General features: G+C 43.0%; 1 protein-coding gene across 1 annotated transcript in view; it reads left to right on the forward strand.

Annotated features, from left to right (window-relative positions):
• The first annotated feature begins 520 nt into the window (after nt 1-520).
• The window catches only part of cog6 (component of oligomeric golgi complex 6), a 99,455-nt gene continuing 73,186 nt past the window's right edge, over nt 521-26,789 (forward strand). Inside the window, 5 exon segments of the mRNA XM_084324628.1 lie at nt 521-671; nt 1,223-1,366; nt 1,457-1,528; nt 1,810-1,868; nt 25,906-26,017. Coding sequence (XP_084180754.1) covers nt 537-671; nt 1,223-1,366; nt 1,457-1,528; nt 1,810-1,868; nt 25,906-26,017 — 522 coding nt within the window. The 5' untranslated portion in view covers nt 521-536.

Raw genomic sequence — 26,789 nt, forward strand, 5'->3', positions numbered from 1 at the left:
TATGTGTTAAAACTATTTATTAATGTTTTGACCCTGGCCTCCCTTATCGCCCGGTAAAGATGTTAAGACGCTGAGGCTGAGTTATTTCTTTTACAGAGTGACTGACCGGTAAATGTCAAAATCCCCATACCCCCACCCACCCAACCCCCTCCAATGTACAGTTTCTTCCCCTTCGGATGTATATATTTTTATGATCTCTTTTTCTTACACAGTACTGTATATTTGTATGTCTTGTATGTCATAAATGTCTTGATGAATTGAAAATGGAGGACCCTTATGTAAACAAGACGAAAGTATTTTTCTGGTCTGCATCCTTTTAGCAGTTGTTTGTATTGAGCCGTACTGTATTTTATCCATTCTGCAATCTGTAATAAAGTTTTCAATCAATCAATCAAACTGAAACCACTGACACCACTTATTCTGTCCGCACGTAGGAACGATGCTCGACTCGAGTTTTATGATCCACACGGACGTTATTTCCGACGTACCACAGATATCTTCCTGGTTAGTTGACGTGGAGACGTTTGTTTACTATCATGGCGGACAGTAAAGTAGAAATATCATCTGACACCTCTACAGTTATCCATAGTGGTCATGTGCCATCTCAGCCAAACAACCCGCTTTCTCGGAAGCTTAATAAAATTCTGGAGACGAGGCTTGACAATGACAAGGTAAGGTGGAAGAACGTTCACGCTATATCTGCGAACATTTCCACCAATTGACTTGCAATCATGGCATCATTCTGTTCTAACGACACATATTTCATCTGTCACACAGCGGTAACGATAACGCTACTCCCACAAGAAGCCCTTTTTTGTCATTATTTCCTACAAAACACTCGTATATAATGTTCCTGTACAGAAAATATAGGCTAACCGCTAGAACGTCAGGCTAGTGTCACTTAAAGGTGTACTATGGTTATTTAGGGAGAGTCAGAACGAAGCCGATGTTGAATTATATTTGTTTCATAACTGAATAAACAAACTGTCATCAGAGAAAAATTGGGTCCCTGTTTGAAACTAGAAATGTACGTGAAAAAGCTACTCCCTCACTTCGTCGGGTGTCGAAATTTAGTTGACAATCATAATTTATTGCCTTACTTTAGGTTCGCAGTGCCTCACAATCATTTGGTTGTGATTTTTGATGAGGTTGAATAATCTTTACATCACATTTGTAAGTGAATATCAGCTATGCATTGATAATGAAACACTCTTTCTTGCAGGAGATGCTGGAGGCTTTGAAGGCGTTGTCTATGTTCTTCACAGAGAACAGTTTACGCACCAGGAGAAATCTTCGGGGTGACATAGAAAGGCGAAGCTTGTCAATCAATGAGGAATTTGCCCGGATATTTAAAGATGTTAAGGAGGTAGAATAACCTATCCTAACGTATATCTACTAATCTACAGCAGGTTATCCCAAAGCCTATCCTAAGTGTGTTGTCTCGTTTTACCTACAGGAACTTGAAAGTGTTCACGAGGACGTCCAAGACATGAGCACTTGTTGCGAAGAGATGACTAATAGGTTGAAGGTACAATACATTTCCCTAGCATGGCATTTCAAAACGCTGCAATATGATAGCTGGTTTACAAAATCTAAACTATATGTGGATTAAGTGCATAACAACAATATCACATAGACAAGTTTAAACATGTGAACCTAGTCTGGTAACAGTATGGATCAAATGCATGAATATAACCTTGTTTTAATAAATGCATGTCATGACTTCATTTTTAGAATGAAGTATCACCACCAAAGTAATTAGTTAATAACAACACTAAATTAATGCTACAAACCCTTGTGTTCCAACAGGCTGCCAAAGAACAAACTCAAGACTTGATAGTAAAGACCAACAAGCTCCAGGGGGAGAAGTGAGTTGACCCTTTTAGAGTAATGTGTGTGTTTGTATTATGTGTGTGTCTGTGTTGCGTGTGCGTGTGCGTGTGCTTCTACTTCTAGTGATCTAACAGTGTAATAGTACCTGTGTAAAAGTCCCGCCCACTTAGGAGACAGAAACTATAACATGTTCATCCCATTGGCACAGCTTGGACTCCAATGATTGCAGCACATTGACTGAATACGAGTGACTTTGTTGTTTGACTGACAGAATCAACAGTGATTCATTATTGTGGCACTGTCATCAGTAATAATTGCAAAAGTATAGTAATTTGTGTTGCACAGAAAAGTAGCAACAGAATAATAATTTGCGTGGTGACTCAGCCAAGGCAACTGTATTACACTGAGATTAATGTGCAGTAATGTGCTCTTTGGACTTTAAAAAAGGACAACTATTCAACTCGCTCTCATTTCCTAGAATGTGTCAGGTGGGTTACAGCACGGCGAGAGCAGAGCTTGCGTACACGTACAGTGAACATTTTCTCAAGCATACAACTCTGACTGCGACATCGGGACGTCAATTGCATGCACGTATAAATGTTGCGGGAGAGAATTGGCGATCTCACGTAGCCTTTCATCTCATCCTTGTGAATATGGGTAAAAGTGGGTCTATTGTAGGCTACACATTATATTATAGCCTACACTTGTTGATAATCAGTATTAAGTACTATTGATCATTAAAACCCCTGATGTAATATGTTGTAGTATAATGTTGACATCTTCCCCAAGTTTATTGTTAAAAAGTTGTACTCTTGGATCAATTCATTTTAATTCACAACATATAAATTGCATGATTTATCGCTCTTCAATATGGTTGGAAAGCAATGAAGAACTGCTGTAAACCCACATGATCTTTAGTTTACAGTGTGATTGTGAAGTCTGGTCATTTTCACAATGAAACTGGAATTTTCTACAGCAGCATTGGGTCCAAATGTGTTTATTTTTTATGGCTGCTGTGAATCGCTGGAGGTCTTTGCATCGCAGTTATATGCCAAACCTTTCATAAATGGTTATTTAGGTCATTTTTGGATGCAGTATGCATCTGCGTATTGGAGAAAAATATACTCTACACAGGGCGCAGCATTGGCGGGTCTACTGCCCACTACACATCAGGAGGCTAGAGTGAGTGCAGCCTCCGTTCACCATATTGGAAGATGTATAGGTTTTGCCTCAATGTCGCTCATTTCTCTCCTGTCCTATAGGAATTGAGGTAAGTATTGGACCTTTCTCTCACAAATTGAAAGTGTTTTGAACATTCTGACTCTGAATAGAGTTTTCTTCTGACTTCTAGCCCAAAACCGCTTTGTTTGATACCTTTCTAGTGATCTACTGTAACAGTGTAAGATAGTACCTGTGTAAAAGTCCCGCCCACTTAGGAGACAGAAACATGTTCATCCCATTGGCACAGCTTGGACTGCTTCATCTTCCTTCTGTTCAATATCTTAGCTTGGACTAAAGCAGCCCCATTAATGATTGCGTCACATTCACTGAAACCGAATACAAATGACTTTGTTGTTTGACTGACAGAATTATGACTGCTTACCAGCCGATTAATTATTGTGGCACTTTCATCAGTAATAATTGCAACAGTATATTAGTATAACAGAATAATAATTTGCGTGGTGACTCAGCCAACTGTATTACACTGAGATCAACAACAGACTCCAGTAAGCACACAGTTTCTGTGCTATTTCAGACCCACCTACCTTGACCATTGTCAAGTGGGGACCTCATCTGCAATATATATCACAGTACATACTGTAGATGATGTAGTAGAACATGGAAATGTATTTTTACTTAATTGTGATGCTGAAAGGTAAAATCATTGTTAATCTATGACTGCATTCAGTCAAATTGAACTTGATTATTCTCCTTTTTACAAATGTAATACATAGGGATGTTCGATATTGGCTTTTTACCGATATCCAATATACCGATATTGTCCAACTCTTAACTCATTCTGCGCCATCGCTTAATCCGCGAGATGGCGCTAGAATGCCACCGCTTTAATCAATGGGGAGACTGCGAGATTTGCGAGTCCTTAAAATATATCTTAAATTATAGCTATGGGTCTACACCCGTCGATTATCAGTGAGTTGCTTCCAGTCAACATGTACTAAACGGATTGTTTTTTCATCTGTACATTTCCGTTTTATACCGTTTTGAATATGAGTATAGTTTGGGTGCTTCAGAGTAATTCCAGGAAAATATGCGATAATAGCCCTTTAGTGGAATACACTAAACACGTTGTAGTTTTTCGCCTGATTATCTAATCATCCTGAAATCAACGCTAGATCATCATTATTATCCTTCCTCATGCAAGAATGAAACGAGCCCTGGACCCCCGTACTTCCTGCACCCAACGGCACACAGCCACACATACACACACCGAGACAGCGTCGATCGGGGTAGAAATAAATATCAGATCAACGATCAAATTAATATATAGTGTTCTTACCTTGTATCTGATGTAATGCAAAAGAAATAATCCAATTATCTGACAGTTTATTTGTCCGTCGCACATTACAGAGCGGTACACACGAACGGGCGGGTGGGGTTACTGTTCCATGCCATCGTTGTATATGCCTACCTCGCCCGAGTATTTAAACCCCGCCCGCACGGCTTGGATCGTCCCAGAAAAGAAACTACACCATTCCTAATGGAGTGCAATACCAGCTGGAAGGCGTAGGCGGTGGTATTTGCCCTTTTGCGAGCTCAGACCCATTCCCAATGATAACATCAGGCTGGATGGATGAAAATGAATGGATATCGCTAATAAAAGAAATAACGATTAAAACCCGACTATACTCGGGTCTGGTGCTGAACGGTCGGCGAGTTAACCCGACTATCATCGTGACTGGCGCTGAATGAGTTAATTTCCGATACCGATATCAACCGATACCGATATATGCAGGGGTTCCCCCCCCAAAAAACGGAATAATTTCAGGTAATTAACATTACATATCTCTTGTCGTGGAATTAACAACAGATACTTGCATACTTTTGACAATAAATTAAATCAGAATTTGTTCTTACTTGTAAATAAAGGTTAAATAAATGTAAAAAAATAAATAAAAAATCATTAAAAAAGGGCGGATAGGTGGTGTAGTGGGCAAGGCGCTCGCCACCAATGCAGGAGACGCTGGGTTTGAGCCCAGCTCTCCGCATTGCTATCAGCTTGACTGGTCGTTCATACTAACACAATTGGCAGTGTTAGGGGTGGGAAAGCTGATGGGTGGTATCGGACGTTGTGGACAGCGACTCCTACAGGGCGGTTGGTGCGCCTGCGCAGCAGAATCAGGAAGCGACGGGGGCGGCGTGTCCCTCCCACGCAGACCCCCGCCGCTGAGAGATTGCGCTGTGCAGGTGAAAAGATGCGACGGCTGCTTCCTCGAGTACCGGAGGGGACACGTGATGTAAGGCTTCGTCCACATTGCAGCCGGCTTGTGGGAGGCATGGCCTAACAGCGTTCGAGACAGGGGAGGGTAGAATTGGACGATACGAAATTGGGATGGGAGAAAAATAGAAAATGGGAGAAAAAAGTAGATAAAAAAAAAGAAATGTAAAAAAATATATATATATATATATTTTTTTGAAAATCGATACCGATCATTTCCGATATCACATTTTAATGCCAATATCGGCCGATAATATCGGACATCCCTAGTAATACATTATTATATATTTGTTTTCATGAAAGTTAGACATTTTGCACTATTTATTTAGAGAATGCAAAGTCCTGGGCCCTCATTCATCAATGGTGCGTATGCACAGATAATTAGGGGTGGGAATCACCAGTTTCATCATGATACGATACGATATCGATTCTTTGGACAACGATACGATATTTGCCGATATCACAAAGTCTCTCACGATACAATACGATACGATTAGATTCAGGTGCCTGCAATCGATATGAGATGATATCATATGCCCATTTAACACAATCAGTAACATTTAGATCAACAAAAAAAAGGTAATGAAAATATCATTTGACATTTGTATTTTTGAGCTCTTCCAGACATTTAAAGGAAAATCAATCTATTGTTTTTAATACAAATAGACCTCCTGTTCACTGTAAAGTGCCACGTTTTTATATATTGAGCTTTAAACTTTAAGCTACATTTTTTGGAACTCAAAACTCACAACCTCCCTCTCCCAAACCGTTCCTACAACAATTTGTTGATGTTGCATGATCATGTATAGGCCTACATTTATTATGTATTATATTGTTTATGTTTAAATAACATTTAAACATCAAACTCCTCTGTCCTCATCTGGTCTTTCCAAAGACGTGCGCACACACACACACAGAAAGGGAGAATGCTATGCTGTAACATCTACACACACAGAGCTACTGCTGTTGTTCTTGGGCGGATATGAGACTCGCCACAGGATTTTCAAAATAAGAGTATCGATATGAATCGATCTTATTACATCGCATCGATCCGATTCGATTGTTGATAATTACATCGATGTATCGATCTGGATCGATGTATCGTCCCACCCCAGACAGATATGTGCGTACACCGTGCGTACTATCATTTCTAAGCAAAGTGTGGGACTTATCAACATGAACGTGTGCTTGAGATTGTGCATATATACATGGCGCCAAGCCGTAGAATAAGAAAACTGCAACACGTAAAATAACCTTACGTGCAATAGTTTCAACACAGACGTGTTTGGTATGCCCTGTAATTCATTATAGTTAATTGTAAAATAGCGACATTAGTAGGGCTGTCTTAAATACTTCGAAGCTTCATTCGATGGCACAAGCTTCGAACATAAAAAAAAAATCGAAGTAAAAAAAAAAGATAAAATAATTTTTTAATTTTTTTTTTACTTCGATTTTTGTGTGTGTGTGCGCGCCCATTGGGCCATTGGGTGGGGCCGGGGGACAAATACACTGGAGGAAAGTAACCCAGCTCAGCACTGCCCAAATTATATCATCACTATTGCCTGTTTGAAGGATATCATCCTCAAACACATATACACCTACATGCCTTGTAGAATTCCACACATAAGAAAGAAAGATACTGGTATGAATAAACAAAATAGGCAATAAAATGTAGAAATGCATGCAATACATAAATAAATATGAATCTCCATATATGAAATAGAACATTTAGATAAGGTGCTACTGAGATGTTTTGGTGAGTTCTTTGTTTTTTTGTGGAAGTAGCCCTTCTTAAAAATGCATGAACATTCACTGATAATTGGTCTGTAGTGGAGTCTACAAGGTCTACATTGCCGGACCATGTAGAATCCGGACCTTGTAGACTGACATAATTCTGTGCATACCGGTAGTTTAGTCTACACAGGCCATATTTCAAATAATCAAAATCTTACTTCATTCATCTTAAACATTCTTGATTTGGGGGATTGGTAGTTCCCATGAAATCTGAAGTTGTTCAAACGACAACAGCGATCCACCTTGAATTAAATCACACAGCCGAGTGAAACCTTGTTGGCTGCGTCACAGTCACGAAAGGGGCTACTTAATTAATTAATCCAATCCACTTTATTTATAGAGCACATTTAAAAACAACAACGTTTACCAAAGTGCTGTACAAGTCCCACGACATAAGATTAAAAAAAAAATTAAAATAAAAAATTATTCTCGAAGCTTCGAATTAAAATCGAAGCTCGGCCCCGAAGCTTCTATTGCCAAAAAAAGCGAAGGTCAGCCCTAGACATTAGTGTAATTATTGTCAAACCCTATAAATAGCATTTGGAATTGTTTTTTCCAAATGAATGCATCATGGTTTATCGTTGCATATGGCTGATAAGTCATTGCCGGTGGCCGGGAGGGACGCACGACCAGGCCTAATTTTATTTTTATCAACCATCTACATACTGTAGTGCACGTTTTTATTTACAATGTGACAACAGCCTATTTGTGAGCTCCAGCACAGACGTGATGGAATTCAAGTTCAAGTTTTTATTCATCACATAGGCAGGCTACACATGGCGTAGGCTACATGGCAGTGAGATTCATTGTTATTGTATGCTCTCGTATTATTGTTATAGAAAGGAAGTACATTATTTTCAATCGTGGCTTTAATTTGTAGCCGAGAAGCAGTCTAGTCCTAGCAGCTTCATTAATCCCGATCCGTCTCAGCCACATCATAACTGAGAACGGCTATGGAAAAAAATCATAAATAGACTACTGTAAATAAAATAGCCTATAACATTATAAAGGATAGGCTATAGCAGGGGTTCCCAACCTTTCTTCCCCAGAGCCCCATGATTCCTTGGAGACATAGGAATATGATATGATATAGGTACACTGGTCCGTCAGCGAGGAGATAGCCCACAGCGGATAGCCATTTGAGAATAGGCTATTATGGCAAAACGAGGGCCTATAGCCTATAAATATTATTTAATGTTTTCATAAGTGTAAAGATACAAGGACAGCAGTTAGATTAACGATCAAGTTAGTTTACTGTATGCAGGCTTCGCAGGGCTCTGCATATGCGTTATGCGCAAGTTACTGTTGCATATGTAGGCTATGCTATTATATATAATTTATATAGGCTACCTAATACCGACAACAAAATAGATTGTATGCCTCTACAAATCATATTATACCAGGTAGCCAATCGAACTTTAAAAGAACGAAACGTAAAAAGGCATTCATATTCCAGCATGGTAATGACACCAACGCCAAACAGTGGTTAACGGTCTTTATTAGTATTTTGCGCTGCCCAGGCAGCATTGCAGAGATGGTCTTTAGGGAGTCGTTGATATCCGACATCACCGTGTACAAGTCCGTCACGTATTTCTCCCATAACACGTGACGTGTTGTGTCTTCTTGGTTCGACAGTGCGTTAAATTAGTTGGTTAGACCTCCGTGATCAATCTCGCTCATGAAGTTTCTCATACCATATATGGATAATCATGCACGAGCATAGACGGTAAGAACAATGGTATTTATCAACACGGAGTGTGCATACGACCTGTGCACGCACGGTTGATAAATCCAGATTATTCTGTGTGTAGAGACATTCTAAATTCCTTGCGTAGGAACGAAAATAGAACACTTTCTACGCATTATTGATAAATGAGGGCCCTGGAGCCAAACAGTTGCCTCCTGATCCGCTGTATGGAGGGTGACTAATCCTCCTTATGGTCTTTGGAGAAGACAATCTTGTGTTCTATTGTTTGCTCTTCTCCACATGCACACAGTGTGGCTCGGCTCTGAATCTGTTGAGGGTTGACCACTGTCTCCTCATGAGGTTGGTGCCAGGGAGCTGTTGATTCGGTCTGACACCAGGTGTTTGTTCGGCGCGTCTTCCGACTCCTGTTCCTTTCCCCAAGGCGATTGGGTGGTGAAAACGGCTGGAGGGTTTTTTATTCCAAATTGGTCATCTGGATGGGAGATGGGCAGTAGGTGGATTAAAGATGTCTGTGTGGATTGGTAGGTAGGCAGCAGGGAACATCCTTTGAGGTTAAGGTGCGACTCATCGAATATGTGGGGAGGTTATGTTGGACAGGACAGGGAGTCAGGGGAGTGGTGTTGAGTGAATTGTCCTTGTTATAAGATAAGATGAGATAAGATATATCTTTAGTGATCCCCTTGGGGAAGAAATTCAGGCATCATAGCAGCATGGGGGGAGGGGAGGTACATGTATGGGCATGGTAGTTGTAGAAGACAGAAATACAGGCAATAAAATGATAGTACAGTAGTAAAGTAAAAAAATAAATAGGCAGTGTAAACAATATAATTGACTCAGAATATACGCAGATGAGCAAGTAGGCTGTGTACTCAAAGGTGTAGATGAGGGTCTGTGTGCCCTCTCGGTTATATTATACATTACAATGAATATGGTAAATAACACTGAATATACAGTATACTATGAGTAAGTTATGATTGGCATGGTTGTGCCGGGCGTCCACATGGTGTGTATGGGATGACCTGGACCAGACAGGAGCACAGTATTATGCTGCAGAGTGTGTAAGGGCCAGTAAGGGCCTCGGGCACTGCGAGGGCCACTGCTGAGGTATGCAGTGTTGGAGCTGCTGTCTGCTACTGTCCCCCATTTGTTAGCCTGCAGGCTCACAGAGCAGGTAGTTTCCGGGCTTCACCTCATGCCGAGTTCAGAGTTCAGACTGCACGATTATAGCATTGACTTTCCACTCACTGACTCAGTTTTTGGAGATCGCCGGCGAAAAGCCCCAGACACAACCCAAGAGACTCTGCTGATGCATCGCAGATGCCTGACAAATATCAAGTAGGCTAAATATCTGGACCCTGTCGGGGACAGGCAATGAACTACGCCCAATGACAGCGCGAGACACATAGAGAGAGAGACGGAGAGACCATTCTGCTGTGGTTGAGTTACATTGACTTTGAACTAGTGAGGGCCCCGTGAACAGAATGAATAAATCTGTCTCGAAAAGCTGTCAATGCGCAAGCTGTCTTCTCTGAATTTAGAACAAGAAAATTATGAAACTGTTACAGCCTATTTCAATGTTCTATGACCCTGCCCTGTTATTACAGTGTCTCTGTTATTAGTTGTCATTCATTTTAGGGACATTTTGAAGAGGGGATTGGCGGAGATTGGAGATCCGATTCTGTACAGCCCATTACCAGACTGTGATTGACAAGCTGGCTTTGTCTCCGCTAACCTGTTATGATCTAAATGATTGAAGAATGTGAAAGAATAACGAGTGGAGAGAGAGAGAGACAGATGAGACCCAGACAATGAAAGAATGACGGCTCATTCTCTCAGAGCAAAAGAGAAATACTAAAACCTTGCTGTGTGCTTTTCTCCAGTGTATTCCTCTGACTAAAACCTGTGTCGCTTCTCGCGCGTATTTTCACGACAAAACATAGTTTGGAGACCAGACACACTCGTCGGGGATTCCTCCGGGTGAAGGATCTTGTAATGTCTACCCCCCTGCCTCCAATCAGTCATGTACTGCCACTGTGGGGGCGACAGTGGCTTGGGAGGTAGAGCAGTCGTCTGGTAATCCGGAGGTTCCCGGTTCGATTCCCGCTCCTCCGGGGGGAGTGTGTCGTTAAGTGTCCTTGAGCAAGACACTTAACCCTTAACTGCTCCCGATGAGCAGGTTGGCACCTTGCATGGTTGCCTCCGCCGTCGGTGTGTGAATGTGTTGAGTGAATGGGTAAAATGTGAGGAGCAAATTGTAAAGTGCTTTGGATAAAAGCATTATATAAATGCAGCCATTTACCATTTTACTGTGGATACCAGCAATAACTTTCAAGATTCCCCATTACAATATGAGAAGGTGTGTTGTTTGAACAGTACAACAATCTTACCCATGTTAAAGGCAGCTACTATATGAGCTGCCATTCCTTCAGGTGTTCGTTGAAGGAGGGGGCTCGAGGGTCACTTCCAGCACCATGTGGGTTTGGGGGAGTGCTTCAATTGAAGTCAGCTCAGCTGGATGTTTAGTTCTTTGGCAGCTACTGCGTTTTGGAGGTGGAATACACTGGAGACTGTTTTTGCCGGGATTGGGTTTAGGTGCCAGGTTTTGCAGTATTGGTCCACTTTTAAGCACTTAAGGGGAGACACTGCAGGTGAATAGGGTAAAAAAATTAACTAATAGATATCACAATGAAACTTCCCCAGTTGATTACTTACCTATATTAAGACAAGACTTTTTTGTATTATAAGTTTTCTGAAATTGTATGTTTAAATATGCAAATGAGGCATGATCTACTTAAATATGCACTAATTTGCATATAATTCCAGGACAGAAATCTGAACATTGGATAAAGCCATTTTCAAAATTATAGTTTCATTTTGTTGACATATTAGAGCCAAAGGTTATTACAGAGGGGATTTTTGATATCTCTTTTTATCACTCCATAAATCAGAAATTACTCCATTCAGTCCATTTTTATGGTAAAATTCCATATTTCGCCATGTTTTTAGGAATAAAATGTGATATAAATCAGGGTATGAATGCGATATCAACAAACCCTTCTGTAAATACCTTCAGAACATAGATATGAATAGAACTGGAAGGTTTGGTGTATGTGTGTGCTACTGAAGTGGAGATTTCTGGCTCAGAGTATGAGGAAAAACTCTTAAAACTCATTTTTGGGAAAACGCCTTCAAAGTTCTGTATTGTAAAATGCCATACTTTTTTTTTTAAACAGATATTTACAAACACAATACCTAATCAAACCATTAGTAATAGACAACCTAAACACATGCCTGATAACTGAATAATAATAATAATAATAATAATGATGTTATTGAACTGAACACAACTACACACAGGCTACAAACAGTGTAGTACAGTGTAGTACCCCCTAATAGGCAAAAAATATTTGAATAGATATCACTATGAAACTTTCCCAATTTGTTATGTACATATAAACTAAGAAAAAATATATTGCAAGTTTTCTGAAATTTATGTTTATATATGCAAATGAGGCACTTCCCCATTCAATATGTGCACATTTATGGATGCAATAAGGCAAAATGATGTAAAATAAACAACTAAATGTGTGTTATTGACGTTTTATTGTCACTAGTTTCATAGAACACATGTTTAGGAAGCAAAATATAACAAAATCTCAAAATCAACAAAAAAAGTATATTTGACTATTCACCTGCAGTGTCTCGCCTGTTTTAGATAATAATTACAATTATTAGTTATGTTAGGGTGGAAAGACACTACAATATATTTAGATTTCTTCAATATATCTAGAGATTTCTCTTTCTGATGAGGCAGAAAAAGCTTATTGTGGAATGTTAATGTAAGGAATGTCATTCAGCTTCATATCATTTGATTTTAAATGTTTTAGTGCACCATCTGTTAGATCATTAGAGCACAGCCAACTCTCAGTAGGTTGAGGGGCCGTGGCCCTCTGTTCATTCAAAGGAGAGGTCAAGTTAGTATGTATCACGATACGTAAAGCTTTCAAATGTAATTTCAAACAAATTCATTGGACCAGTGTGATCGGTTGCTATGGGAGATTAACATTGACTAGCCTATGCTAGCAGGTGATGAATAAAGTGTCACGGTTGCTGTGGAGGTTTTCGAAGCACTAAAATGAACAAAATTGTAGCAAACTACTTTCTTTACTTGTTTGCGGACAAGTTAGCTGATATCCTTTACAACTACGGACAGGCTGACTGAAGTGGTGAATCAGGGTCGGAGGATGCAATCTCCTCAAGGAAGTAGATTGGTTATCTGAAATGCTTTGATTATGATGACAACCAGGAGGATAGTTTCTCAAGGGGATTTAGTCACCTAAAAACATTTGGTAACTTTACATTGACATGCCTTCTGTTAAACAATGCAGTGAATAGAGCGGCTGGGTAGCGCAGTGGACTAAGCACTCGCCTACCACCGCAGAGACCTAGTCTCTCTGTACATTTTCTAAATGCAACTTTTCCATAGCGTGTCAGAAGTGGGCGATTTGATGCAGAGCCCGAGTCTGCCACTACCAGAGAATCTAATGCTTGATGAGAAGTGATGAATGATTCATAAGGTTGATGAATATTTTTCTCCTGAAGTGTCTTATTTGCATAAGGAGGACAGCAGTCATTAGTATTAGTGAAGTCTTATATTCATCACTCTTGATAACTGTGATTCTGCTCTCGAGATCCATGTGGTGCGCGTTTGCAGCGCACTACTTCTGTAGTCCACCGGGCGTTATTGCCGTACGGACGTGTGGATATCGCACAGAGCCCATCACGTATCCAGATCTACTATTTAAAGGGCAACGACAGCCATTTCAATCATTCACATTATGTTATTCCTGTCGACCCGGACAGTTCAGTTCAATATTTGTGAACAAAAGGAGCCTTTATATTTAAAATCTGGGGCTGTTCCACAGACAATAAATTAGTTACTCGCACATTAAATATTTACTTGCATGAAACGCACTCAAATGAGGTTAATATTGTAGTATTGCCAACCGGTCTGCACCAGAATTTGTATTCCCTTTAACTCTTGTCATGCTGATTGTAAGTTGACAGAGAATAATGATACCTATTCTGAACCCGATCGATGCAGGTGATCAGCGGAGTCTTTCATGCAGCACATTCGTCAGGACACCCCCCCCCCCCCCCCCCCCCCCCCATCCACGCCTCTGTTTTTATGGGCTCCATCTGAGCACCATTCTCTCCTTTATTGTGATTGAAAGCATGCCAATAATATTCATGTGGGGAGAATAGATCAGGGAATGTGTTGACAGTGATGTGGCGGAAACGCTCGGCGGTCCCTCTCGGCCTAACGGGGTGGCCGATAGGGGTGGTGGGGTTGGGGTTACGGGGCCAGAGGTCCGCACCTCTTATCTCCGGTAGCCGTAGAAGGTCGTCGCCAAGGCCTTAGATGCTCATTGACCTTGTGAACGGACGTGAAGGTGGGGGCAGGTTTCGTAGGGCAGGGGGCGCGGGAAGATTATAGTTTGCTGGCCAAAAGCCACGGATGACAGCTGTGATGTACAGTTTGGCAGGATCGTGCTGCCTGGCGAGAGGGAGACGCCCAGAAAGAGGCCCGCGGACTAAAGAGGAAGGATTAAGCCGAGAGCTGCCAAAGAAATAGCCGCTCACACAACGCCTTACAAAGCACAATGATGCGAGTCACACTGCTTCCGGACGGCGGCATGTCCCGAAGTGAAGGGTATTAGGGTTTTACATGAGTACCCCATAGCCCATGCCCCCCCCCCCCCCATCCCCCCTGCTTGCTCCTCTGCGCCTGATCCTGAGCCTTTTGCATAACTGTCCCATCGGGACCTGCTCTCCCCGTCCTCTGACATTATCATTGCCGGAGTCACAATGGCCTCACCCCGCTGCCAGATGGGACTGCGACTGCACACAGGGCTCTGACCTTGTCTGACCAGTTTTGTCTCAGAGGGGCAGCCAAGGGGAGGTGTGCTGCCAGCCTGTCCTCCTTCGGTCTCCCACCCCAGCACACCACTCTCTCTCTCTCGCTGTCTCTCTCTCTCTCTCTCGCTGTCTCTCTCTCTCGCTGTCTCTCTCTCTCTCTCTCTCTCTCTCTCTCTCTCTCTCTCTCTCTCTCTCTCTCTCTCTCTCTCTCTCTCTCTCTCTCTCTCTCTCTCTCTCTCTCTCTGTCTCGCTGTCTCTCGCTGTCTCTCGCTGTCTCTCGCTGTCTCTCTCTATCTCTCTCTCTCTCTCTCTCTCTCTCTCGCCTTTCTTCAACACACAGCACTATTTCTACTTCAGTTGTCACTTCTTTGCTGGGCTGGTAGATCTGCAACACACTCTCACAGCAATGCGTGCACGTGCGTGTGTGTTTGTAGGACAGCTCTATTTAGAGAGAATGGATGTGGTTGTAAATGTCCCAAGTCTTGCAGATGCTCCTGATGCGTGTTTATTCAGTGGAGCAGGCCTGGTCCCAGGCGTGTGTGTTTATCCAGTGGAGTAGGCCTGGTCCTAGGCTTGTGTGTTTATCCAGTGGAGCAGGCCTGGTCTCAGGCGTGTGTGTTTATCCAGTGGAGCAGGCCTGGTCCCAGGCGTGTGTGTTTATCCAGTGGAGCAGGCCAGGTCCCAGGCTTGTGTGTTTATCCAGTGGAGCAGGCCTGGTCCCAGATTTGTGTGTTTATCCAGTGGAGCAGGCCTGGTCCCAGATTTGTGTGTTTATCCAGTGGAGCAGGCCTGTTCCCAGGCTTGTGTGTTTATCCAGTGGAGCAGGCCTGGTCCCAGGCTTGTGTGTTTATTCAGTGGGGAAGGCCTGGTCGCCTAAATATTAAAGGCAACCAACTTGTGTCTAGCCACGCCCAACTTGCGTCTAGCCACGGCGACGCGGCAGCAGCAGAGCGGAGCTCTGTCGCGGCAGCATTATGTAGCAGTAATCCCCCCTTTTTTAACATCGACAACTAGCTCAACTGGTAGTGCCGCCTTGCTGTGGATCCTGCGGTCCGTTGGTGACAAGTTCGATTCCCTTCAAATCTTTTTTTTTACATGCATTCTTTCGCCGGTTAAGTTTAGGCATGTTAACTTTAAGCATTGTTTCGGAGTTGGTTAAGGTTAAGGTTAGGCATTGTTTCGGAGTTGGTTAAGGTTAGAAGGGTTAAGTTTAGGCGCTGTTAAGGAGCTGGTTAAGGTTAGAGTTTGTCTTAGAGGATGGCAATAGACAGCCTATTTCCACGCTGCAGCTCTCTCGCGCTGCCGCGGTCACATGGGCGTAGTGGCCAATCAGAGAAACGCTAAACACAAGTTGGTTGCCTAAAATATTCATGCGGCCTGGTCCCAGGCTTGTGTGTTTATCCAGTGGAGCAGGCCTGGTCCCAGATTTGTGTGTTTATCCAGTGGAGAAGGCCTGGTCCCAGATTTGTGTGTTTATCCAGTGGAGCAGGCCTGGTCCCAGATTTGTGTGTTTATCCAGTGGAGCAGGCCTGGTCCTAGGCTTGTGTGTTTATCCAGTGGGGAAGGCCTGGGCCCTGTTTCTTGTACCTGGATAACTGAGTTAGCCGGATAACTTTAACTGGATAACTGAGTTAGCCGGACTTTCCGGTTCCCTGTACGTGGATTTTCCAAATCACCATGACAACAGATCCAAAAGTTTGAGCCTGGTCGAAAGCAGAGTTTAAGTTCAAGTTAGCCTGACCCATCGCCACGCCCCCGCAAAGAAGTGACAGCCCGTTTCCTGAAACTATTCCCACAGTCTACGATCTGCATTATACCATTCTGAATTACGTTTTTGTGCTCCATTCTTCCAGAGGGGGCTTTTGAAATGTAAAATAGACCCAAAATGCTGATACTAAATTCACTTTGTCCTAAATAATGCACGTTATATATACCGTGGCGACGGTGGCGCTCGCTCGTGCGATGTACACATTATGTGGTTATTTTAATTGTAACTGGGATTAAGATGTCTGATGAGATGCGCTGTTTGACGGATTTGAGAAATTGAATGAGCCGTTGACGTCACATTAATGAATGAGGATAAAGAGATAAACTTCATTCAAAACAAAGGATATTCTAAACACGGGTCTCTCGTTCATTAATGTATAAACAATGAATTTATCCCATCTGGCACAGTGGTGCAGCGGTAGTGCTCAAGCCTGCCAACCCAGCGACCGGGGTTCAAAACCCGGTGTTTCCAATATGATTTTTTTGAATATAATATTAATGATTATACGCCAAAGTAGCCTGGTTTTAAGTTAAAATATTATAAATCTACATGCATTGAGGATGTCATTCTTTATATAGCTCTCAACGTGCACCAAATTGAATTATTCCTATATTGCAAAAAGAAGGAGACGACTAGGGTCTCGAACCCCGGTCGTCTGTGTGAAAGTCAAAAGAACAACCCGTTAGACCACATTGGAGATAAGTTAAAGATTGACTATACATCAATCAATGGGTAAGAGAGCCGTATCGTAATTCTGTATAACAGTTAACTAATTATTTTCGCTAGCAAGATCTCATTTGATTATTCAATCCAGCAGGCAAGTTTAAAGAAATATAATCTGATTGATTGAGGTAATGAGGGACTTAAAATTAGCCTATAGATAACGCATTTAACTTGTCGGCGAGGCGATTGAGCCGTATTGCAATCTGTCAATAAAGTCTTAAATCAATTAATCAATCAATGCCGTTAGAGAATCAGGATCTCTGCCATCGATACGTGCTGGCTTTTCACCTAAAGCGGCCGCGCGCATTTAGCCTGAGTCGCAAGTCTGGCTTGAGTTAACGAGACTGAATCCACCTTCGTGGAACAGGAAAATCCCGGCTTCAAACATCGGGTTAACTGAAGCTGGATAATGACATCTTGATCGACTTAGTTGAACCACGTACAAGAAACAGGGCCCTGGTCCTAGGCTTGTGTGTTTATCCAGTGGGGAAGGCCTGGTCCTAGGCTTGTGTGTTTATCCAGTGGGGAAGGCCTGGTCCTAGGCTTGTGTGTTTATCCAGTGGAGCAGGCCTGGTCCCAGATTTGTGTGTTTATCCAGTGGAGAAGGCCTGGTCCCAGGCTTGTGTGTTTATCCAGTGGAGCAGGCCTGGTCCCAGGCTTGTGTGTTTATCCAGTGGAGCAGGCCTGGTCCCAGGCTTGTGTGTTTATCCAGTGGAGCAGGCCTGGTCCCAGGCTTGTGTGTTTATCCAGTGGAGCAGGCCTGGTCCCAGGCTTGTGTGTTTATCCAGTGGAGAAGGCCTGGTCCCAGGCGTGTGTGTTTATCCAGTGGAGCAGGCCTGGTCCCAGGCTTGTGTGTTTATCCAGTGGAGCAGGCCTGGTCCCAGGCTTGTGTGTTTATCCAGTGGAGCAGGCCTGGTCCCAGGCTTGTGTGTTTATCCAGTGGAGCAGGCCTGGTCCCAGGCTTGTGTGTTTATCCAGTGGAGCAGGCCTGGTCCCAGGCTTGTGTGTTTATCCAGTGGAGCAGGCCTGGTCCCAGGCTTGTGTGTTTATCCAGTGGAGCAGGCCTGGTCCCAGGCTTGTGTGTTTATCCAGTGGAGCAGGCCTGGTCCCAGGCTTGTTTGCTGCCCTTTATCTGCCAACGGCACCGTTCTCTTTTGTCGGCTCCTCTAACGAATTGGAAAAGAACGACAGACTGCTTCCAGCATGCAAAGGGAAGAAAAGGTATAGGAGAGAGACGTGGCGATGTGAGTCGCTGGCCTGCGTTCTTTTGTCCCCACGGCCCTCGGAGCGTGCTGCCCTTTTGTTTTCCTTGCGCGTACGAGCCGGCGCCTGTCGAAAGGAGCTGTCAGCAGGAGCGCTTAATAAGTGTTGTCTATTGTTCCATCTTGGAACATGACACTGAACACCTGTCCCCCCCCCTCCCCCACCCCCCCTCGCCACGGTGATGTGTGCGTTAACCTTGTCCTGGATCGCGTCGAACACGCTCAGACATGTGAGAATTGAGTCGTTCTTCATTGGGAAACGTGCGTGACCTCATGGGGCCTGTGTGGAGGAGGAGGCCAGGTCGTTCCTGTTTGCCACGCTCTTGTTTCCGTCCTCCCTGTGAAAGCGCTTCAGATGTGTGTTTGTCATTGAACACCAGTAAGGAGAGTCATTTAGTCAAACTGAGCGATTGTGAGACACCTAGCCTCATTATTAATATTATTAATAATTTTTTTAATACATATTATCAATGTAGGTTATGAATGTACTTCTCTGTAGGTCAACAACGGGTCAACAGCTCTGATGCCCCTGACGGAGAGTGATCATGGGGGGTGGCCCTCAGATTAACGACGGTAACCTGTGTAAAATGACACTTGAGACTCATTAGGGCTCAGCTGGCTGGTAATGAGGGGAAAGGCTGTGAATATGCCTTTGTATGTCTGACATGATCGGCTCCGACTGCACTCCGTGGTCATTGGTGCGCGGCTAACTAATCGCTTTATGAAAAGCCAAATTTTCCTCGCGAGCCTTTGAAATGCCCCCTAATGGATTTTAATGGATAATTGACCCACATGGCTTTGAAGCTTTCAAGCGGGGCAGCCCGTTCGGCCCGCAAGCTTCAAAGAGAACCCCCGCTCCCCTCGCAGGCTCCGTGCGAATGTGGCAGGTCGATGAAATGAGTCTCACGAAAAGTTTCCAAACGATTCTGAATGGAGAAATTAATAATTAAAAAAAAATCAATGATCACGCAAATTGTTTATTTAATCTGTATTTTAGGTTAAAGGAAAACTCAAATGTCCTTGAGTTAGACAAGAAGATACATACCTTTTTTGTCTCTCTGCATGCATTAGGCTTAGGGAACGCCCGCACCGTTAGCGTAGCTTAGCTTCATCACTGGAAGTGGGTCAGACCTTTACCCTACAGTCCCCTACAGTCACCTACAGTCACGAAATACACTCCAAATACAACTCCAAAACATTCCTGCAAACATGTTGTGACCTGTGTATTTACCACGTGGAGAAATAAAAAATAATTGAATTTAGGGATGCCCCGATCACGTTTTTTGCCACCGATACCGATAACCGATCGCCGTGAGCCATATCGGCCGATACCGATCCGATACCGATCCTTTTTTGATTAAAAAAAAATTAAAAATTATTTTATATACATTTTTTTTTATAAAATATATATATTATATAATTAGACTTGTACTTGTATTATCTGCGAGACATCGCCACCACGCAACAAGCTCCACTGTCTGTGTGTACTCTAGTAGCCTCCAGCTACGGCCAGGATTCTCCGGAGCTGCAGCTGGACCCTATACTCGAGTAGCCTCGAGCTACGGCCAGGATTCTCCTGCGCTGCAGCTGGACCCTATTGGTATAACGTTACTGTGCTCAGCAAGCCCTCAGCTCGAATACGCGTCGAATCAGTGTTATAAGACATTGATATCAGGAGCTATCTGTAGCTACTGCTAGCCGGATATATAACGTTAATACAACGCCTCGGTGAACTATTTAGTTCAATGGGACATTTCGTTTTGAACAGTGAACTAACTTGCGCTAACGTGAGCTAACAGAGCTATCATACACGTCTCTACTAGACTATTTCTGGAGCATTTGTTGATATCAGGAGCTATCAGTAGCTAGCCGGCTAGATAACGTTCGGTTAGACAATGCCTCATCATGTATTAAACTAAAAGTGAATAGTTGACTGGGTCATTTTGTAACGGTAGCTAACGTTAGCTCAGGGAGACGCCGTCCTCCCGTCCCACTAGACTAGACCCGTGTTTACATGCGTGCGGGAGGGGCTGGAGGGATGAGCAGACGCCGTACCACCCGGTGTCTGAGACAGAACTCAGCGAGTGAGATCGGTTTTGACGATCGGCGAAAATAAAGCATTATCACCGATCACCGATCGCATATTTATACTGATTATCGGCCGATAACGATCGGTGGCCGATCGATCGGGGCATCCCTAATTGAATTTGACATTTACGTTTTCTAAGCAAATATACTCGGATTTTTTTTTTGCCGAACCACTCCTCTCTGAGCTCAGTGATTTCACATCACCAGTGCTACTTTCTACCGTGAGGCCAGTGTTTGTTTACATTTTCATTTCATTCAAAGGATCCGAACCGATTGAAGTTTATGGATACCATGACTGTGGTAAGTTTTAAGGGGCTAGCGTTAGGGATGGGTACCGAATTCGGTACTTTTAGAGTACCGAACCGAAACACGTCGGTACTACCGAGTATCGATTCAAGTGAGATATCGGAATTATTATAATTTTTTCTTTTTTTTTAACTTTTTTTTTTACCTTTTTTCTTTTCATGTCAACGTTCACACGCACAATATATGCTTACCTAGGATTTGACTTGATTCAACAAAGCAGTCGGAGCAATGGCAAGCCGAAAATGGTCGAAATTGTAGTTATTTGAAGTTTGGATTTTTTTTCCGCTACTGAGGTATAGGTAACTAATTTTTTTTAGACTAAAGTACAGAAAAAAGGTACCGTTGGGTACCGGTATCGATTCACAGGTACCGGTACCGTATCGGTTCAAATGTGAAAGGTACCCATCCCTAGCTAGCGTTACACAATAAATGAGTTATAATAATACCACAAGTGTGGATTCACTCACCCAAACCCTGTAGCCGTGCATCACAGTCATGAAAGGGGCTAACTAGGTCGATAGTCCAGCAACGTTGTGACTGTCCTATTCATCAATCTCACAATATTCGCTAACGTTAGACAGATGGAATACAGCCTTCCATCTAAAAACATAAATGAAAACTTACCACAGTCATGGATACCTGTTTGGGGATCCCCGAGATTATATCCCAGTCCTCCTCCTCAAATGTGACCCCTAAGTCCTTTTCCCGCCATTGCAATTTTAACGTAGGCAGCGGTGCAAGAATGGGGATCAGAGGAAAAAGATCAAAGGATCAAAACCTGAGTATACTCTGGTTTGGTGCTCAACTGCTGGCGGCTCAACCCGACTATACTCGGGTTTGGCACAGAAAGAGTTAATGAATAATATAATATGAATTGTCCCCTTATCTTTTTTTGTCTATTTGATAAATAAGAAACAAAAAGGATGAAGAACGCAGCCATGAAGGTTTCCTTATTTTTCTGATAACTGCACCACTGCAGAACTCGTAAACGTTCAGATAAGCTTAATGTTTGGTTACTCTGTATGCATGCAATTCAAAGTTATTACCACATTTCATCTCAAACTAATTTAGTTGCAGAAGTCAGTTATTTGTTAGAGTAATAAGGCACTTTGGGGTAGAGCTGTTTTGCAGGCCGTGGTGTACAGGCGTAGAGGCAGCTCAGCGTAGGAGTGTGGGCTGCTGTTTATCTTATTTAGCTCACTGATTAGCCAATAGCTTTGGTATATCCAATATAGCATGGCTGACAAGGAAACAGTCTCTCCGCTGTAAATAATGTCAAAGGTGATTGCTTAAATGTCTAACCAAATGAATTGGCTGACATTGTAACAATGGAGGTTGGGTTGAATGTAGATAAACACACACACACACACACACACACACACACACACACACACACACACACACACACACACACACACACACACACACACACACACACACACACACACACACACACAGGGCTAGATCCACAAAGAATGGATTGCACAGTGCTAGTTGCACCCTACTTACAATTCATTATGAATTGAAAATGGGGGACCCTGGTGTAAACAAGATGAAAGTATTTCTCTGGTCTGCATCCCCTTAACTATTGCGTGTATTGAATTGTACCCATTCTGCAATCTGTTAATAAAATGTTCAATCAATCAAATTTGATTGATTGAAACTTTTAACAGATTGTAGAATTCAATGGGTCCCCCATTTTCAATTTATAATGAATTGTAAGTAGGGTGCAACTAGCACCGTGCAATCCATTCTTTGTGGATCTAGCCCACACTGTTTAAACTTAAAGGAACACGCCAACTTTTTGGGAAATTAGCTTATTTGCCATCTACCCTGGAGTTAGACAATGACATGCAAGCAGATACATACCCTTTTCTTCTCTGTGCATGCATTCAGAGTAGGGAACACCCGCACTGTTAGCCTATCTTAGCGTCATTCACTGGAAGTAGGTGTGCCAGTGTAGCCTAGTTCCCAAAAGTCACGAAATACACTCCAAATACAACTCCAAAACTTTCCTGACATGTTGTGACCTGTGCATTTACCATGTGGAGAAATTAAAATAAAAAATCGACATTTTCGCTTTCTAAGCAGATATATACCGTACTTTTCGCACTATAAGCCGCACCTGACTATAAGCCGCAGCAGCTAAATTGAATGATGTGTACATATATAAGCCGCACTGGACTATAAGCTGCATGTGTTTTAATGTTTAATTACCATATGTAAGGAGTGGAGCCTGCGGCTTAATTTGACTCAACACGGGAAACCTCACCCGGCCCGGCCACGGAAAGGATTGACAGATTGATTGCTCTTTCTCGATTCTGTGGGTGGTGGTGCATGGCCATTCTTATATTGAGCTTTAAGTTCCCACCTCTACAGAGAATGACTCCCATTAGGACACAATACTGTCGGACAAATAACAAGAATTAACTCATTTACAAGTTGTATTAAGTAAATAAGGGAACAGATAAATAACATTTCAATGCAGTAAAAAAAGCAATATTTTGATTTTTCGGGTTTTGTCCACATATAAGCCGCACCGTTATATAAGCCGCAGGGTCGAAAAATGGGGGAAAAAGCCGCGGCTTATAGTCCGAAAAGTACGGTACTCAGTTTTTCTGGTGATCAGGTGATGAAATCACTGCGCCCAGGCAGCAGTGGTTCGTCAAAAAATTGTTCCTAGTATATATCTGCTTAGAAAACGAAAATGTCGAATTATTATAATTTCTTCCTCCACGTGGTAAATACACAGGTCACTATGTTTACAGGAACGTTTTGGAGTTGTATTTGGAGTGTATTTCGTGACTGTTGGGAACTAGGCTACACTGGCACACCCTACTTGCAGTGAATGGAAGCTAGGCTAACGGTGCGGCTGTTCCCTAAGCCTAATGCATGCACAGAGAAGAAAAGGGTATGTACTGTATCTGCTTGTCTAACTCCAGGGTAGATGGCCAATAAGCGAATTTCCCAAAAAGTTGGCGTGTTCCTTTAAACACATTGAGTATTATTAAGGCCTACTAGGCTTAATCCACAAAAACACCTCCTGTATGCAAGTAACCTAATCTAAGTGAACAAGCATCTAAGTGACCATCCAAACCACAGCATGGCCATCTGATACTTGACAGGTATATCTCACGCCCTTGACAGCCCTGCAGAGAGAAATCCCCTCGCTACCCCCCTCAACTCTCATCCAAAGCCCGAAGTCTTCTCCACACTTTTCTCCTCCCCTCACCTTGAGCACCAGGCGTGTGCAGCCTGTCTCCGAGTTGTGATTTACCCCCCCAGGGCAGCCCGATCTATCACTCGGCACCCGCAGAGAGCGGAAACACGAGAAGGGATTCTGCGTGGGAGTATATCTTATCTCACAGAGGTGCTGGTTTGATAAAAGAGACAATGTCTTTTAGCTAGCTACATCAAAGAGCTACCTCTAGAACCGGCATCTGCATGAGGTTGGGAGTGTCTCTGCAGAAACCCCCCCCCCCCCTGCCCTGAACGCCTGGAATCCCTGAACGAATGGATTGCAATTGCATGAAAAAACATCACAAATGGGCGTACCTGGATGAACACCTTCATTATGCGCGGCTGTGCCTCGGCCTACTGGCGGGTTCCTGCTTCATCGCCAGAGGTATTAGATTCCTCTTAAGTGCAGCAGCCAGGCGCTATAGGAAGCTGCCTGACAGACAGACAGAGACGTGGCTGTATCTGCGGCGCATTCCCTTCCCTCCTCAGGATTAGCTTAATTGTACCCACCGTCTCCTCTTCTCAGTTGTCTAAAGTTGTTTATTTTTACTCTGTTGTTTATTCTGTTAGGGCCTGTAATTGTAGTTAATCCAGGGTAGTTATATATATCGTCTTTTGTCTTTTTAAAGAAGAAAAATCACAAGAAGCGGTGTGTTGTCAAAATTATAGGTTTCAAAAGGCCACATCTGCGATCCAAACATAAACAAGCGAGTGCATAAACAAATGATGCCAGTGATGTCATCAGGGACTTTGAATCCTTGTGTTGTGTCAATTACAGCTCCATGAAATGATAAGGCTGCCGTTGCTGTAAGACGAGGTGTTGCTATCTTTCATCTCCATCATTTCATGGTGCTGTAATTAACAACAACACAAGGCTTCAAAGTCCCAGATGACGATCACTGGTGGCCATATTCAAACTCATTTACTCTAAATAACTGTCATAAAGTAAATGAACGTGTGCAAAACTGTATTGTCTTTGGACGTGTGTGAGATTATGTGCAAAATAAATATAAAAGGAAGGGAAGGGCCCCTTTTTTCAGAAAGTAATTTTTTTTTTTTAAATGTGATTCCCCCCCAAGTCAAACTCTTCACGGTCGTATGTGAACACACCCCACATTGTATATGGTCAAAAGAAATTCCGGATATTTTACTGCGCTCCCAGAATTCCTGGATCAGAGAGCAGATTTATAGCCTCTTACTTTCACTCGGGTGGCTGCTTTGATTTGCAATCGTCGAGAGACAATGATCAGGGAAAGCTATGTCGTTGTTCTTATTCTCAGCCACCCACAAGCCACATGTTGATTTACTGTTGCCGCTGTGGCCTCCATGGAGGGGCCTCGAGTGGAGACGAGGTGGGCTGGATGGGACAGAGGGGAGCACTGTTGTTGTTGTTCCTCCTCTCTCCTGTAACATAGTTCCCCTCTTGACAGGCCTGGCGGTTACCATGGTCACTATTGTGCTGAGAAACTAATAGCAGAACACCGATAGGGATCGTTGTGCCGTTATTGATAGTGACAAGACCTGGGCCGCTAGTCTTCTAATCATTTCCTTTCTTTTGGGTTCTGATTCCACATGATATCTTACTTACTCTATTCAAGCGTGCCTTCTCTCTTCTTAGCCTCCCACAGTTTTATTCAAGGAGCCGCGTGTGCGTGTGTGTGTGTGTGTGAGGAGTGTGACTGCCATCTAGAGTTTGTTTTAAACATTACACCTATAATGACTAGTGGGTTCGTAACGTGTGGGACTTTGTTTCATGTTTACATGTGTGGTGAGACGTCTCTCCCTTCTCTGCCCCTCCCCCCCACAGTCACCGCTTGGAGGTCAGAGCTCAGGTGGCCCAGGCCTTCCTCAGCAAGTTCCAGCTGTCCAGCGAGGAGATGGCTGCCCTACGAGGGGCTCGCGACGCGCCCATCACCGAGGTAGCTTTATAAATGAGAGGTTATAAGGTGTCGTAGGGATACCGTCAGGAACCGCAATCTCAAGTGGTGATTGGGCTCTGTCCTCTATTGTTCTGGAAATGGCACAATTTAGCATGAGGTTAAAGTGTCATCTTTGATTGACGGTGTTTTCATCCTTATCGGATGAACAGTTAAAGGTCCAATCCTCAATCCAAATGTCAATAAAAGGGTAGAAAAAATATGGTACAAGAGGGAATTATTTCTTTTTAAGTACAGGTTAAATTTTCTTGAACCCAGGCCCTATTTAAACATCGTCTGGCATGATGTGGACGAGTACAGGCTATAATTTCACTTTAGTATTGAGAAACTTAATGCTAACCAATACAATGGGGCAAGTGTTTTTAGCCTTCAAAAACCATGATGTCATTTTACAAAATAGTAATATCACAGTATAATCTTGTGTGTCTTTCAAACCGTTATTTAAACTTGAAAGGCAACTGAGGTTTCCCTCATTTACATCTGTCACATCGAGTGTACATACAGAGTTAAGCAAAAAAAAGGCATATAAAATCACACAGCATATAAAATCATAACAATAAGACAAGTAAGGATAACAATCAATTCAAAGATGTACAACTTGATTGACGATGGTTGGAGATGAAGGTTTTAAACTCTGCAACAGAGGGGAGAATCTCAAGCTTTAAGGACTGTTGGAGTTCATTCCATGAGCTAGAGGCATCATAGCAAAATGCAGATTTACCCTGTTCAGAGCAAACTCGAGGGACCATAGGGA

This window comes from Notolepis coatsorum (genome assembly GCF_963971535.1).
Source record: "Notolepis coatsorum genome assembly, chromosome: 1".
In the NCBI taxonomy this organism is placed as follows: Eukaryota; Metazoa; Chordata; class Actinopteri; order Aulopiformes; family Paralepididae; genus Notolepis; species Notolepis coatsorum.